This window comes from Hylaeus anthracinus, unplaced genomic scaffold, assembly GCF_026225885.1.
Source record: "Hylaeus anthracinus isolate JK02 unplaced genomic scaffold, UHH_iyHylAnth1.0_haploid 0, whole genome shotgun sequence".
Taxonomy (NCBI): domain Eukaryota; kingdom Metazoa; phylum Arthropoda; class Insecta; order Hymenoptera; family Colletidae; genus Hylaeus; species Hylaeus anthracinus.
Genome location: NW_026533254.1, coordinates 15,019,483 through 15,037,213, shown reverse-complemented (window position 1 = coordinate 15,037,213; position 17,731 = coordinate 15,019,483). Strand labels below are relative to the sequence as shown.

Sequence of the window (17,731 nt, the reverse complement as noted above, 5' to 3'; positions counted from 1 at the left end):
CAGCTCGCAATTTATGTGAGACGTAAGTTGTATTGCTTTGACAACGATTGGACACCGTCGCGATTTATGCGCTAGTTCGCATTCGTATTTATTCGACGTCACGTATCCGACGAAACTTTGAACGTAATTCCTAAACGAGGCACGCATCTACCCGCTTGTAAGGCTTATGGCATTTACCATAGCATAAGGCTGCGATGCAATTAATTCTCGGTGCGTAGAGAAATCACGCAGACACCGGTGCACTTTGTCAGCGTTCGCTTTCAGAGCTTACGGTTCCTATGTTTGCCCTCGAACGACGTTTAAAATTAATTAATTAATTCCTTCGACTCGGAGACACTCTCTGGTACAATGATGAACAATGTGAAGCGTCTATAACAAATACAGATACTAAGCGAAATTAATAAATATCCACCTTTATTCAATTTTACTTCGCTTTCTTTGTCGACGAATTGTAATAAATCGGGTGGAAGGTTCTACGTATTCCATGAAATGATACTATAATTATTTTATTTTTAAGTAACAGGACTTTTTGCAAAGAACAATTGACGTTATATTTATTGTACGCGTTAAAATTCTGTGTGCACTGGATTATATTATATTTTAGAGTAAGCCTTAAAATTTCAAATTTGTGTCAACTCGTATTGATCCTAGATTGAAACATACTTTCTAATAAAAAAAATAACAAGAAATAAATTAGTATATATTGAATTTATTTCTCCAAAATTCGAAGAGGATGACCTCTATGATGACCGTAGAAACGTAGATTAATCTAAATAACAATCTTTCAGCCGCCTGTCCAAGTTTTCACTCGACGATTATAAATTTGCATAATGTGATATAAGAAAGCCAGCTGTTATGCGCCGAAACGCCGATGTGAAGAAACTGTATCGACCTAATTTGCCCTTAATTACCGAGGAGGGGCGATTATTCACTCTCGACCCTTCTCGATACCAGACACGACAATACTATTAAAGTTATTAATGCTCCCCAGCGTGATCGGCTCTCTCTCTCTCTCTCTCGCCGCGTATGCAACGAACAACAAAAGCGAGACTCGGACCGCTTGTCGTTACGCCATTTATTTGCAGCGAAACGTCAACTATTAGCAGAAGTTTTGAGGTCGCTCTTGTGCGCGATATGCAGTCATGAATTCGTTGGTAGTGCATCGGGGTTGTATCACTGTTAAATATACGCGTAAACGTCGTGACAGGTATAGCGATTCCATGTATACGAACCGAGACCTGGCGTTCAACTGGGAACTTTGAAACTGTCAGAGATATTGAGTTGTGCCTTGCTTCCAATTTCACCGTATTTTCGTTCGTTCCTCCTACGTTCGCGTTTAGTCTGTTGCCGTAATCTATCCCCGGCTAGACGAGCTCAAGGAGAAATATTTAGCCGCGGAACATAGAGGCGTATCGTGCGTTTCGATTTCCTGGCTGACGTTTCCTTGATCGTTACTACTCGAGGGAAACGGATCGTACGACGGCATTCTCTTTTTTCCTTTATTTCTCCCGTTTACTGCCCCTTTAAATCTCGTTCAATCCGTGAGCTCTTCCCGTCATCCGTTGGTCTACATATATTTCGTATTTTATTGTTGTTTGTTGTGCACTTGTTTTCTTCGTTCGATATATGAGCCGTTCGCTGCACAAATCGATTAACTCCACCAGTCGCATAAAAATTGTAAGATTAGTGACGGTTCTTTCTTATTAATTTTATATGTGTACCGTTAGACGAAACTGTTATATTTATATTTATACAGTATACAACTTTATTTATGCATTCTACCATATTTATTTGAATTTATATTACAAAGGGAATTTAAAAAAATAATGTAGATGCATTTATGTATTTATGACAAAATTAAGATTTACAGTGCTCTTTGATGTTTATATTTAATTCGTTAACATAATATAGTAAAAATGTCATCAAATAGTGTAGAATATTAAGAAAAAATAATTTCCACGGAGTACTTGCATAAAAGATAATTAAAAATTGTTGCAAAAACCCTCATTCATCGAACTAAAAAATTTGTATAATCCCTTTTCAGCTCGAGTTTATCCTGGTTCCTATAAAAAAAGAAAAACCTCTCTTCCTTCGTACTCGATAGCATTTTATATTGTAAAATATTGAAGAATCTCTAAAATGCCGGACCGAGTGGAAAGACTTTTTTACTTTTTCACAGCGGGGAGAGGGGAGATTGTTCCCCGGAGGCGGCCGCAGATAAATCAGACGATTCTCGACAAGACCATCTTCTTTCTAAATCTCTCTGCTTTTCCTCGGTATTATTGTTCGGTATTCCCATCATCGTATGTAGCCGTAATTATCGATTTCTTCCAGCTAGATGGAACCAAACAAATGTCGGAAGATAACCGCGAGGAATATAGGTCGTTCGGCGAGAGCAAAGGGTTTTCTTGACCTCTCTTATTCTTCTCCTGGTTGCCACTCAACATCCACTGCTACGGTCTGGCCACTCTCGGCGGGCTATTTTATTTCATGGAACGAAGTGCCTTCCTAGCATGAGTTGCACGAAACTTCATTTGTAGGATCCTTTCCAGATTGCACGAAGCACGAATTCGAAGATACTCAGAGCTCAAGGAACATGAAATTGTTTGCCCTCGTGTCTGCCTGGATTTACCACGAGGCCAACAAGGCTTCAACCGCGAGCCCCCGAGGCACCCTCTATTTTAGGGGTCGAATGAACAAATATTTTCATTTAACTACTATTCAAAAGCACAAAGTAAACAGCTTTCATTTTTGAAGAATGGCCCGCGTTGCTCCAGGGCACCCTCGTGCTAGCGGTTAAATAAGCAAATGTTTATATTTTCATTTAACTAGCACTCAAAAACAAAGAAGAAACAGTTTTTGTTCTTGAAGGATCATGCGCGTTAAATTATACTTCAAAAAAGACTTAATATACCATTCAATTATATCATTCAATTCTTTACAAAGTATAATTGAATGAAGTTATTTAAAGTTATGATATCAGAACATCAGACTTTTCGTTTAAAACTTGTCGTTAGAATTCTCAATTTCGTATACAAATCTCCAAGTAATTATCGCTCCAAGTCACCATTCAACGTTGTAAATGAAAAGCAGTCGCAATTATAACGTTTAACAGACGTCTCGAATTCAAGAGTCGAGACGTTTGAAGTGAATTAATGCTTGTTTTCGCGACTTCAAAGTTTCGGTCTTTAAAGAGATACGACGACGAGATGCACGCAATTAGGTGTCGGACACTTTTCGGCCGTTTTACATGCTTTCGGGCACAAACGTAACTATAGGTCTGCTGCGAAAGCATTCAAGTTCCCGCCGTTCTCCCGGCGGCGGGAAAGCATCACAGACCCTCAGATTACTCAGCTTAATAGACACACGAGCCGGATATTAATCATGCATCAAGAGAAGATCCGTTACATTGTTTGGCGAAATTCTTTGCGAACGACACAAACGTAGATAGGTACGCTCGGTCTCTGCGTAGCCCTATTCATCATTGCAGATAATACATATTCACTGAACGATATCTATCTACCCTCTGTCGTTTGCTAGAATTATGCGCAATCCTTGCTCGTAATAGAGGAAACGCGGTATGAATACGCTCAGATACGATGCTGAAGGAGAACAATTACAGAAGAGAGCTCTGATCGATCATTAAGAAGAAATTAATGACGTTGAATTAAGGTCACGAAATAAGGGCCATTTTTCTGTATTTCGTCGATGCCACGGATACCTGTTCGGAGACTCGAGTTATTTGTACAAACGAGAGCTATCGGAAGGTGTTCTACAAATGGAACGAATCGGTATAATTACTGAAAAATTTGAATGTCCGTTGACGAGGATTTTCTTCTGTCTTCCACAGGTATATGGAAAATGATGCTTACAGAAGTGTTAGATTCGACAAAAAGGCAGGGCAGAAAGGGAAGTGGTAATCACTGTTAAATTTAAACGTATGTACACAAAATTTGTGTACTTTTAAATTATGTTACATCCTTATCGTATATGAATATGCACTGCTATATCGATTTACAAATTCGAAATAACTGAAGAAACTGAACTTATCAAAAAGGTATCAGAGATAGTTAAGCACTGTTAAATTAAAAATGTATGTATACAAAATTTGTGTACTTTTATCTTCAAGTTATGCTATAACCTTATTTATATATGAATATGCACTGCTATATCGATTTACAAATTTGTAATTACTGAAGATACTGCAATTATGAGAAAGGTATCAGAGTCAGGTAAGCAGTTATCATTGTAAAACGAGGGTATAAAAATTTGTGTACGTTACTATTGAAATTTTAGATAAATTGCAGGGGAGTATATTGGGTTGGGGCTACACTATCCACATTTCCTACATTCGTCATGTACTTATTTATGCATCGAAATGGGATATTATACCTGTGTCTGAATGGATGTCACGATCGAACGAGCCGCGATGAGTTCTCGAATGTGCGTCCAGTTAGAATCAGGTCGATTTTCGCGGCGCCGATATTAGATTAATATTCTATTCTCCGTCTGGGGTTGACGGACTCGATAATAAAGCTAGAGGTAATATTGCCAAGAATTCATGTGCGCCGACTAAGAGGGGCCGTGCATCCCCTTAGGTTCGATATTGAAATACGACGTCGGCGCGAAGTTTGCTTTATTTCCAGTTATATCGAAGTTTTGCGTGCACACGGGGACGTTCCTATTCGATGCGAAGTGTCTTTAAAAATTCAGAGCTATGTAATCCGTAGGTCATTGTCACGGTAATATCGAGTAAGGCGTTTCAGCTTCGAGCTATTCGTATTCTCAAGATCAGCGTTTCTCGAACATCGACTTCCCATTGCCTCTCTTGATAGAAGAACACTTTACGGGCACCTTGAACGAGGGGAAATATTTGGCATACCCTCGAGAGTAGAATTCACTTTTTACCTGTTCGACAGAATTTTCAAATATTTGCCAAAAATACATTTAGATGTCGACAATGTTAATTCGATTTAAATAAATAGCTCCATCTTTTAAATTAAATTCTTTCGATTTTCCTTACTGTGGCGATTAGAAGCTTATTGGATGGTTTTTTTTTTCTCAAATTTAGCCAGTTTCAGAATTATTTTTGTTATCGAAAGGTGATCTAGCGTTAGCCTTATGGTGCTATTTTACGTGGAAGTTATTTACCAACTCGTTGTTAATGACGCACGTAGATGTATTCAAAGACCTGAACGAAGAAGTGAAATTTTCGATGGAATACTTTGATACTCTCACACTTTTCTGTTAGAAATTCTTCCTTGCATAAAATTGATTACATGCAGCGTTCCTTTATCCACTGCTGTTATTGTAGCATTCAAAATTGATAACCATAGAATGATCGCTCGGTTTTCATGTATTTTTAACATATTTTTCCGATCGATTTTCCATGTTGAGTGCCTAAATTCTTGAACGTTTTCTGTAGACAATGCAAAGAGGATGAATACATTCTTACATCATGGGGACCAAAAAGTAATATTATAAATTTATTTGTTTGAATTTAATGTAAAAGAAACGACGTTACTTTCTTGTCCGCCTAATAACAATCATATTGACCTTATATACATTATTTTGTGAAAGATAAAGAACTTCCTTTGAATTGCAAAATAGACGCCAATTTGGCCTGGTATACAAGAACCGTTCAATAAAAATAAAATACTACGAGAAGTAATTTTCTCGTTGCACGCAGTTCGCGAAATGCGACTCTACGCACTAAAGTTTGGAGTCAACCGTATTATAGTCGAGGAAATTTCAGCGTGAGAAATTGAAATTGGATTTTCCGCCGAGAAATAAAGATCTCTGCACGCACCATAAAGTTTTGACGACGCAGTAAAGTTCCATGGGAATTAAGGCGCGAGAAATATTCGAAAATGAACTCGAAACTCGAGCATCGATCGGTCGTGAATTACGCAAGGTGTATCGCAACACGTGGGAAATTCGTACGAGCGTGTGCACCATTTGACTATTTTTCCAATGTTATTGTAGTTCAATTATATATATATATATATACTTTTGAGAACTTTAACAAATGTGATTATTTAATTTCTTAGAAATATTTACAGTGAACTGTCTAAAATATTAAACTCGAAGCATGAATGAATGAATATAAAACAATTGTTAAAAGTATCCACATTTTCCATATTAACAACTTTCCTTCTCGTTTCTCTTGGATGGAAAGCCGTTCCCCTCTCACAGTTTGAAAAGCATTAATCTAATGGAACTTCTTCCGATAATTGAATTGATTACTCAAGGAATTTAAATAAGATTACCTTGTTAATCTTTCGTTAAAGTCGTGTTCTAGTTTGATTTCATAACAAATTAACAGTTTGTTAGCTGTACTTTTTTAAGACTTGAGATCTTAATGTTTTTATCCGTAAACCTTGCAGCAATATTCTGAGATTTAAACATGTGAAAGCCTTTCGAGCACTATGCAGATCAAACGATACAGCTTAAAACTTCAAATAGGTTTTTCATTGTTTTTGTGTCCTCGATCGACCACAGAAGTAGATTTCGCATGTTAGAATACGCTTTGTACACTGTCGCTCAAAAGTTTCAAGCACCCTTTGATCTTTACACAAATAAAGCTTCTTGTACACGCGCACACTTGTTTCATTGAAAATTCTACCCTTTCATCTACGAAGAACAGTGCTGACGTACGATACAACACTACCTCGAACAATCTCTAGAAAAATAGAACGTGTTTACGAGTTGCTTTTACGACAGGAAACACGAATTATTGAGATTGATTGCTTTAATGGGTACGTTTCTTCCAGTGATTAATTGTCTACTGTGATTAGTTAAAGATAATGTTTTGCGGACGTGCGACAGCAATTTTCTGTTATCGAGCAACAGATCGTATCAACGCATTTTTCAAACATTTAAACCCAAATACAATTATAATTCTCATTATAAATTATAACGTCTTGTCCAATGGAATATTTATTATGATACAAGTGTCCACCTGGACTACGTTGACATTTTATATTCACAACACAAAACCTTAAAGCCTCTTTTTGGAATATCCTTTACATAAGCAACAACTAATTTAAATGTAGAGCTTATGTATCATATTAAGTAACGGTTTATTAATTTGACGATGTCGCGAAGGGGGTTTAGTATCGTTCAAGTATCCATTACGACCACCCTGAAAGCCTGTTTTGGAAAACCCGAACTCCAAGCAATAACTGATTCAGACATAAAAACTTACGTTTTACGATCTCCGAAAGCTTTTGAGCGACGGTGTATACACCGATTGTCTTTATTTTGTATCACGTGATCGATATGCAAAACAAGATCGCCGGTACGATTCGAGCCTGACCACCGATTTGTTATACCCTGGTAAATAGAAAACACTGGCGGGTGTCTCCCATCGGCGCGCGGCGAGTCAAAAAATTCCGTGCAGAGCTAATCGCTGTCCCAATACCGCGAGACTCGTTGCCCCTCGGGGGTGTCGATATGGGCTGTACGGAATCGATAAAAAAAACCGCAGATAGACGTGTAAAGCTCTGCTAAAACGAATATTCCAATTGGTCCTCCATGAGTCTTGGTCAGCAAAGACAAACGAGTGTTTGAACAGTCGTCAACCATCCTTTACCCCAGTTGGCGGCGCGCCAAACACGCTCGGAGAAAGAAAGAGAGTGCCAAAAATATCCTCCGGGATAGGTACTTCGAGCGTCGTTAACGAGCAATTATTTCCCTTTTCTTCCGCTCAAAAATCGGGGCGTTTCACAATGGAAAGGTCGCGAACCTGCGTCCCAATACACGTCGGTTGACTTTTTTTTTTTTTTTTCACCCCCGCTTTCCCGTTCGACGACGTTTCGCGCAATGGGGACAGACGAATCGATACCAGGCGTGAAAAATTGACTCGGGGCTAAGGATTAATTATGCGTTCGCGTAATTGCTCTGTTTTCTTGTTACGCGGAAATCGCGAGACTCCCGTCGTTGTGTATGCAAGCCCGTTGTGCCGTGGCCGTTAACGATCCCGCCTTTTGATTACTTTACGCAGGTGGAAAGTGTTACGTTATTCGCGCAACCCGTTGTTCGGTAAGGTGCAGATGGAGTGTAATGTGACTTCATTACACAAAGGAAGCTTCTAGAGAAACACGCATAACAAGAGAACATCTCGACGAGAATAGGATCTCACGGCATGGTTGCGATAGTTTCGAGGGAAAATGCATTTATGCGGTCTGCTTTCCGAGGGCAAAGAACCCGACAGCTTGTGTTTCCAGAAATTTGAAATTAGCAAAACGATGACTCGAAGCACGCATAATTTTGCGTTACCGTACCGTACATCGATTTCAACGAGGTAGCAGATGGGGCGCATTCGTGTATCGCGATTGCATTGATTCGTGTTGAATTTATGGTAAATTAAGTATATTCGAATTCTAGCTCTAGTTTTATTTAACACCGAGTACTGATTGAAATAATACAATTCTGAAGCTGGACATCGCGAAATTCGCATCGTTAGAGCGAAGATAAAAATTACAAGATATCGACTATTCGGATTAAATTACTGGAATTTAAAGTGACGTGAATTCACGTCAGCAGTCGCGAACGCGTCAAGTTAACCGGTACGCAAGACGAAAGCCAGAAATTTCTATATTCCACGACAGGATACCAAAGGAGACTGCTCTACTACTCGAGGCAACCCCAAGATCAAGCGTAATCGCATAATTCTAGGGTTTTGGTATCTTGTTAGAGCTGTGAGACGTCGCACTATAACGATACGATCGCCTCGAAAGTGCGGTAAACAAGCAAGTACTCGATCACCACTCCGAGTTACTTCAACTAATGCAAACACGTGTTTGCATGCGATAAAGCAAACCGAGTTTCAAGGTGTATTTCGATAACGCGAGCCGATTTAACGGGAAATCGTACAACGTGAATCGGTAATTTCTGGAACAGGCAATTCTCGTTTGAAGAAGTTCGTCGAACTTCGTTTACAGAAGGCAATGATTAATCTATTGTCTAGAATATTTCTAAAGATACAACATTAATCATAACGGGGCAATAAATTTTGAATAAATGTTGTAATAGTAAGTACTTAATCAAAATGAATAGTATCGTTATAATTATAATTTTTTGTATACATCACAAATGATAATTTGCAAAGCATACCTTTTCCAAAGCTTACTTTCTCAAAGCGTACCTACGTTCCTGAACAACAGAATTTATTAATTAATTCTTGATATATCAATTAATTTCCTTCAAAGTGAGCACTCTCGCGACAACGGCATTAAGGTCGAGATTCATTTTACTGGCCGGGTCAACAGTTTCTTCGATCAGGTGTTGGCACCTCGATATCGCTTAAATTATCGGCAAACTAAAGTCACAAGTTGTTCCACACACCTCTTAAGTTTGTTCCCTGTACATTCCTCCAGGCGCCACCACCGGCAGTTAGCGTTAACTATCGAATAACAATCTTCTGATAATTATCGTAACAATCAATCTTTTAACAGTTCGTTTGCTTGAATCTTACGATTACGTTGACTATGCGTTTGACGTTATTTTCACAGGTAATTCAATCTATAATGAAAGACGATTTCGGTACATGAAAATAACTTCAAAGTTTTGTATTCAACAGTTTGAAGCTTTTAACGATATATTTATGTTAATCTTGCGATTATGTTGACTGTACATTTGGCATTATTTCCACAGGTAATTGTATATACGAAGAAAGAGGATCTGGATACCAGAATATCTCCTTAGCATTAAGCGGAAGAGGACCGCAAGTGTACGAACAGAAATTAAACGTTCCCATCGCGACGTGTATATTATAATTAAGTGTTTAATCGTCTTAATAAGGCGTACTAAAGAGATTATTTCTTACGCGAATGGTAATCCAACTGTTGCGCAACCGTCGCGATGCAAGAAATGGAGAATTCCTAGCGTTACGCAAGACAGGTGTCGAGCAGACGAAATTCATCATATCTTAATGCATATAATAAGTTAGCTCGTTAAATGCAAATATCCTCGGTTTATATCGCCCAACTAAATCGAAATGCACTGCCGGAGATTATAGTTAGGTCGCGACAGAAATGCAATTTTGTCAGCTTCTTCGAAGAGGGGGGAGAAAAAAAAATGCGATTCCATTACTTTCCAAGGACGTAACTTTCTTGTAACTCTCTTACAACGTGGATGACGACGATCCGTAGCCTATTTCTCGTAATTAGTTTTCCTCAGTTTGTAGGCACCGAAGTTTTTATTGGTATCGGTGGAATCTTAAGTACCAATTCGTCGTTTAAAAGGTTCGTCTCGGTTAACGAATCGAGAAAAGGTTGATATTTGAGATTTTTACGTACGAAAGCTACACGCTGGTTTCGAGTGAAGTTTCTTGTGTTTAGTAATCTACTCTTAAAGAGTATATAATAACTATCCTGAAACATTATTATCGCAAAAGAAGGTCGTAAATTTTCTTTCTCAAACAACAAATTTAATATCGCATCTTATTATAAAAATAATAACCTACGTCACACATCTGTATTAAATCTTGGCGCCTAAGGCAAAACGCTTTAAAGCCTGGCAGTGAATGGATTAATTATGGGTATGAGTTGTTAGTAATGCTTCGGTGCAGTGTCAAAAGAAATGGAAATTAAATGGAAATTTTTAAGATTGAAACACGTTTAGCATCTTGTTCATGGCGTTCGCTCGATAAAATAATTGATTTTTCATCTGTCGTTTGCGAAATATTTCACGGACGGCTGCTGGTTACAAATGGTAGAAAATTATTTGACATTCACGTCGGTAGAAATCACGATCGAGCCAATTTTGTTTCCGAATGAAGAGTCAAAATTCCACGTTTATTTGAAAGAATAAAATCGAACGAGTCCCTTGACGTTTCGATTCTTACGGATAGGGAATTTTTGCTTCATCGTTCAGAAGGAAATCATCCCTTTTAAAATTAATAAAAAATGAAATATTTCTTATATCTTTTCTTTTTTATGCCAAGTTTTTATCTAGATTTCGTTCATCCCCGCCTCGAGTCGCGTCTGAAATTCTGCGCGAACAGAGAGATAAAGGAAAAGCTGGACCACAAAAAAACGCTGTTTGGGTGTCGATGGTCAAATAGGTGGACGCGGGTAGCGTCGCGGTTCGTTAAACGTTTCACGTTTGTCGCGAACGCCCGGCGCCGTTCACATGCAGTTCTTCGCGCTCCCGCCATGTTCCTACGCCTCGCCACTTTTATCGTGAAACGAAAAAACGAGAGAGATAGAGAGAGGACAAATGGGATAGCCTTAAAGCGTCGGCGACAGTTTAGATTACTTTTTTTTTTTTCCTTCACCGTTAACCCCGAAACTACGTCTCCGGTGTAAAAGGGAAAGGTTGAAGATAACAGAGTTGGCGTCCCGAGGGAAGGTAGCCAGGCGTTATTATTAGCGAAAAGATGGACTCGTTTCGCCTTTTTATCCGGCGTGTGTCACGCAACAGCCTTCGCGCGATCAGCGGCTCCAAATCCCAAAAACATGAAATTTGGAAAATAAAGTTTCTACGCGAGAGTTACCAAGCGTTCTGTCAAATGTATACATGCATATATACCAGTCAGGTGTTTCTTGACCTTTTCTATCTAAACGCCTTTTTTGCGAGATCACTTTTTTTTTAAAACGATTAGGTAAAATTTAAGATAATCATTTGAATTCTCGAGGTTGTTCGTAGTGAATTTCTTCTGTTCTTTTTTCTGTATTTATTTTTTGTTTGTTTTTTTTTTTTTTTATGTTTGCGGAGATGAATCCATCGCCAGCATCTGGATCGATTACAAAAGAAGATGGAACGCTTTGGTAACACGTTCGACGCTTTCTTCCATCGACACGGGTGGACATTTATTTAATTGCAGCGCAACAGTTTCAGCAGCGTGGGACGTGCAGTCAACCGACACAATTATGTTCGACGTGAATCCAACCATAGAGCTTGATCGGTCCTGAGACAATTCGGTTTCGCTCGTTGTTAACGTTTCCGTCACCGGTAATATCGGTACACGAATTAGCGGGCCGACGTCAACGGGCACGGGCAAGTATCGGGTGACGCTTCGGTATTAATTTGCAGCTTGATCGAGCGATTGGTAAACAGCAACATGTGCCACCATTTGAATCGTTGTATTAGACATTGTGTCGCGGAAGTGCTAATGAGATGCTAAACATACGTTAAACTCGGGAAATTTCACGCGATAGGTGGACGAAAATCGTTCGAATTTCCTATTTGTTGAAACCGAAAGATAGTCGTTAGAAATGAGTGTTCACGTTATAGTTCCGTTAAACGAATTGTGACGAATGAAATTGTTATTACTTTTACTATTATCATTTTTAATTTAATTATTTTTACACTGACCTAATATGAAACTATGCTTCTTGTTCATTTTCAACTGAATAACCTACACGGAGTACGCAGTAATGAAAGACGCACAATATTTGTTATAAAAATGTACAACGAAAGCTGCGCTTTCAAATAATATTTAACACGAGCATGTTTCTATACAAATTTCTTACAATATCAAATAACGAACCTTACTGCTTCTTACTACTATTTTAAAGACTGCGAAGCGTATAACTTGACGTATAACACCTAATGTACCAGTCTTACATTTGCTCCTCTTTTACATTCATTTAATTCTTGCTTACATTTGTATTTGCTTACATACCTCTCTTCATCACTCTCTGGCATCCCCATTAGGGATCCCCATTAGGGATGCCAGAGAATGATGAAGAGAGGTATGTAAGCAAATGCAAATGCAAAGTAACGTAAAGCAGAAATTAAATGAATGCAAAGAAGGAACAAATGTAAGACTGGTACATTAGGTGTTACTGTCAAGTTACACGAGTTCCTTATATCCCTAATGAGGACGTCAATAGCCTATTGGGACCCACTGGCTCCCCTATACCTCGGGATTGCTAAACCCTTGCTGTAGCTACAATCAAACATAACTACAGCCTCCGAGAACAATAATTAACCTGATCGATACAGACGAAATTTTCTTTTCATCCATCTAATATAAAATACTACGCATAACTGCATAACCAAACAATACGTATCGTATTTTTCTTCACAAACCGAGGGAGCCAAGACATTTCGTATCGACGAATCGTCTAATTCCAAGCTGAAGACGGGCAAACGAGGGTGGCCGGCGAATATCGGGATTGAGGCTAATCGAAAGCGGCGTTGGTGAGATCCGTTCCTTTACTACCCTGGAAAGTTTACGGGGATAGCTGCTCGATGGTGCTATGGCGTGATCGGAATTTTATTGGCTATGCTCTGTTTTATTTATGCCCGACGCGGATCAACCGAGCGGAAAAGTTTATCCGCGATTACTTCAGTTTTGAATTCTTGAATGAGAATTAATTGGCCGCGCTTCGAAGAATGGCTGGGACAGAATAATCGGCTGTTAAATAGCGTTTCCAACACCTCTTTTTCCAGCCGCGTTTCCACGTATGTTCTGCTTAAAATGACCTCCATTAGACGCTCGATTTTAATAACGACAGTATTAACTCCATCCCTCAATTTCGCTCCGTTACGTACATCTCCATTTATTTGTTCACATAAATAAACCTCCAAAGATAGATTTTACGAATTCTAGATATTTCTGATTTGGTCTCGCGACATCCGAGATCAAAAATGTATTTCTCCAATTTTTCTTTCGTATCGCATAATTCGTATTTCGCATTTCATAATTTATCATAATTCATTTTTCTTATAATATTAAATGACACAATTCCGAGAAGATGTACAAAAATTAAGTGAACTTGTTAAAAAACGAAGTGAAAATTATAATCCGTTTTGGAGCGGACTCTCTTTATCCGTAATCAGTGGACGTACGAAAAGCGTAATTAGCGTGTGCACAGTATAAAAATATATTAACCGGGTAAAACATTATTCATACCGCATACCGAATTACCGCCATACGTGTACGGATTTATTTCCTACCCTCTGGTTGTCGAGTACGGCTCGTTACAACGGCGTTTTTTTTTTTTTTTTTTTTTTTTTAACTGACGTGCACGCGAGCGATGCCGCGGGCGAAGGGTGATTTGTATATATTTGTGTTCTGATAGACATGTATTGGGGGTAATAGTTCCGAAATGGAATATATTTATCGTTCACATTCTAATTTTAATGCTAACGCTGTGTTATTTATATTTTAAGATTGTTAAAATATTTCTATTCAAGTAGTCGAATCATCAATAAAATAAAGACCTGCCATAAAGACAGTGAGTGCATGTTTTTCAGATTACAAAAGCCTTTTGTACCGAACTGTATTTTCACCCTCATATAGCGCTTGACACATTCGCGACCGCTGACGCGAATTCGCGTCACTTCAAATTCTATTCCTGGTTGTGAACAAATTATGAGAATCCTTTCATTTTATACACTACACGTTCGCAACATTGATATTTCAGAACATATTTTGTAATTTTTATCCAGCTTCAGAATTTTATTGTTTTCGTCGTTACTCGGTATTAGAAACGTAAAATATCTGCCGGCCGGGAATGTGTAAATAAATTACCGAGTAAATGACGTTTAACAACGATAATAATTTTTGAAGGCAGTCACGTTTGCTTTCTGCGCCATAAGCTGCACAGGTGAAAACATGGCTAATCGTGATCAAGGAAAAACGAACGAATTAATAGAATTTCTTTGGTGTACTCACGGGTTCCATCGAAACGGGTGGCGATAGTATCTAAGAAAGTATTCTGTGGGGCGAGGAGGCCCTTCCTGCTCGGCATTGGGGCCGCCCCGCCGCGCTGTCAGGCGCTGAAATCTGTAAAATGCGAAGAAAATTTCATTCAAATCGAATGCATGCGAGGAATCCTTGCATTATTTATGCATTTGATACGGGTTTCCTTGCACAATGGCGATATCGCATAACGTATACATAACAGTAAAGTTGGTATCGTTTGTTATTCAAAACGATGGGCGTAAAGCGTGCTTCAAATCGGGAAATTTATGCAGGATTAGAATAAAAAAAAAAAAAAAAAAAGGTCTAAGTCTTCGATAGGTAGGTCAGTGGTCCAATGAAAATAAAGGATTGCGTGCAGTACGGTAGTTGCGGTGATGGATGATTGCAGGCTAAGCAAAGTCGGATGGGTCTATTTTTAACCGAGAGTTTTAATTTAACATGCTCGTGAATCGGCCGAATACCTCGATCGAGCGTGCTATGTTTTTTTCCTGCAATTCTTGCGTTTCCCCTTATGCACAAGTTTTTCGGGGTTGAGACGAGTAAGCGCATTTATTTACAGAAACGGAGGCACGGATGCCTGGAACCCGACGGTATTCATAGCTTTTTCATTATTGGACAGTTCTATTGTTACACGCGTTGTTCAATGGTATTCTTGATTTCTGGAATTAATCCAACTGAACTTACACTTTTCTTTCATCCCTGGGCATCCTTGGACGCGCGTTATTATTGCGCGTTTGAGTTTTACGCGATTCAATAATAACCTCGTCGAGAATAATTGTTTAACGTTTTAACGTGACGAACAAAGCCGTGAGTAAATAAATGAAATAAATTGATTACGGTGATTATAAATCTTATTAATTTATTCATAATATTCCTGTGTTTGATACGCGGTGTGTCGAAATTGTTGTGCCCGTGTAAGAAACAATTTCCAGCTGAAACTAATTTGTCAATGCAATAATTGTGTTTTGTTTCGGTACGACGTATAAACAATAGTAATTTTAAACCGTATAATCTATTTATAGCGTACCTGTGCTCGTTATTGTTCTGACGCGAACGAAACACCGTTTCGGGCACGAGCTAATTCGACATATTACACTCAAATTTCGTTGAAAAAAGAAAAACAACAAAAGTGCAGCTAATTTTAGAAACAAAAAGTAGTATCCGACGGGTTCGACCGGAAAAGAAAATATAGAACGAGGTTGAACGTTAATAATAAGTCTTAGGTTTATAAATAGGGTATATATCGTCGTTTACAACGAGGAAACGTTGCACATTTGTAAATTAAATTACCCGTACACGTATGGAATATAAAGAAAGAGCACATTCAACGTTAGACGGGACAATTGTGCCTTCCGTTTATAAATATTTCTGTTTACGTCGAGGAAATGCTGTACATTTGTAAACTAAATTACCCGTGTCTATGCGTAATTTGTCGAAAGAACGCGTTCAACAGGAGAGGAAACGATTATGTCTTCTGTTTATAAACAGGAAATATTATAGTTAACAACGAGATGATGCTGTACATTTATAAACTAAATTTCTGGAGCCCATGAGTAATATCAAAAAAGAGCACATTCAACGAAACGGGAACAATTTTGCCTTTCGTTTATAAGTAGGAAATCTTTCTGTTTATAAAGAGGAAATGTACATTTATAAACTAAATTACTAGTGGCCATGCGTAACATCAAAAGGAGCACAACATTCAACACGAACAGAACCAATTATGTCTTCGATTTATAAAAAGGTAACCCTCTCTCGTACAACAAGGAAACATTTTACATTTGGAAATTTCATGTGCACCTGCATACGTAACACCGAAAAAAAGACGGCATTCAACGCAAGGAACAATTACGACTTTGATTCCGTTTTTATTTGTTGAGCTGTTTAGCGGTCGCGGCAAGGTTCCCTTTAAAACCTGCATCAGCAAACGCAATTAACTCGCAGTTTTCTACGAGGGACTCGTTGAGGTATTAACGTTCACTTTTTTAATCGTCGCTCGTTTCTGTCCGCAAATTGGAAAAATCGCGGCGTAACAAAATTGCACGCTTCGGCGAAGCTTTCTAAAATTCGTTTCCTCGGTTGAATTCGAAAACCACGTATCATACTCCACGAGACAGATCTCTGGCACCATATAGCGATTCTAGCAATGTAACAGGTGTGAGGAGAGGATATATGCTGCAGGACAAACTCGTTACGGTCCTTACCCTTTCCAAAACCAACGTTTGCCAAACGACACTTTGCGATTGCTCGATTCAGAAAAATTAACCACGACATTTGGATTGATTTCACCTATTATTTATAGAATATTTTGTACGTGAAATCAGTCGATAAGTATGTTTATCGTCCATATAACAACGTTTGCGATTTAATTATCACCCGGTTCGCGAGACCAAGGACCAGTTAGAGTCTCGGGCAGAGGGTTTCAGCTGACTACGATGCAAGAAGCACGTTACTCGCCGTATTATTGCACGATTAGCGACGATTTTTTTCGAAGAAAATTACAAATGGCCAGTGGTGTCTGGGATAGTAGCTCGCGAGCGTTAAAAGTGAATGGCAATGTCAGTCACCCCTACTAACCTTATCGAAAAGAAAGTTCCACCTCAGTGGCTGAGCATCTTAGGCATCGTCGGGATCACTACACCTATTTCCCTGTTATCCTTCGATTTCGATGCTTCACTATTCGGCACTGAACACGTTCGCGTGTAGCGTCGCGTAATTCGTCCCCGGTCTGCGGTGATATCGAGGCTTTTATCGCGACATGGTCGTGAAAAAATAAGGGAGAGACGCGCGAAACGTTCGCTGGTACTCGCGTAACTGACTGAGCCGAGGGGAGAGATTCTCTCTATCCTGATGGCCCGGGCTCCTGGCTGACTTGCGCTCCGCGCACCAAGGCGCAACATGTGGTAAACCGTTGAAGGTATACGCGAACACACTCGTGCCGACGTGTACGTGCACGCACGTGTGCGGGTGTACTCTGATAAGTACACCAGCGCAAAATCGTGTAACCCTCGCACGCACGCGCGCTGATTATTCCCAAACGCGTGTGTACCGCCCGCCGTAAAACAGGGT

General features: G+C 39.1%; 1 protein-coding gene across 3 annotated transcripts in view; it reads right to left on the bottom strand.

Annotated features, from left to right (window-relative positions):
* LOC128885299 (potassium voltage-gated channel subfamily H member 8) overlaps positions 1-17,472 on the bottom strand; it is a 46,709-nt gene extending 29,237 nt beyond the window's left edge. For 2 of the 3 annotated variants that reach the window (XM_054139283.1, XM_054139299.1), the window contains exons 1-2: positions 17,240-17,472; positions 14,633-14,743 (exon numbers count right to left, since the gene is read on the bottom strand). In XM_054139283.1, coding sequence (XP_053995258.1) covers positions 14,633-14,708 — 76 coding nt within the window. In that variant the 5' untranslated portion in view covers positions 14,709-14,743; positions 17,240-17,472. Of the gene's footprint in view, positions 1-14,632; positions 15,421-17,239 lie in introns of those variants that run through there. The other variant, XM_054139290.1, reaches the window with a different exon arrangement.
* Between the last annotated feature and the right edge of the window lie 259 nt (positions 17,473-17,731).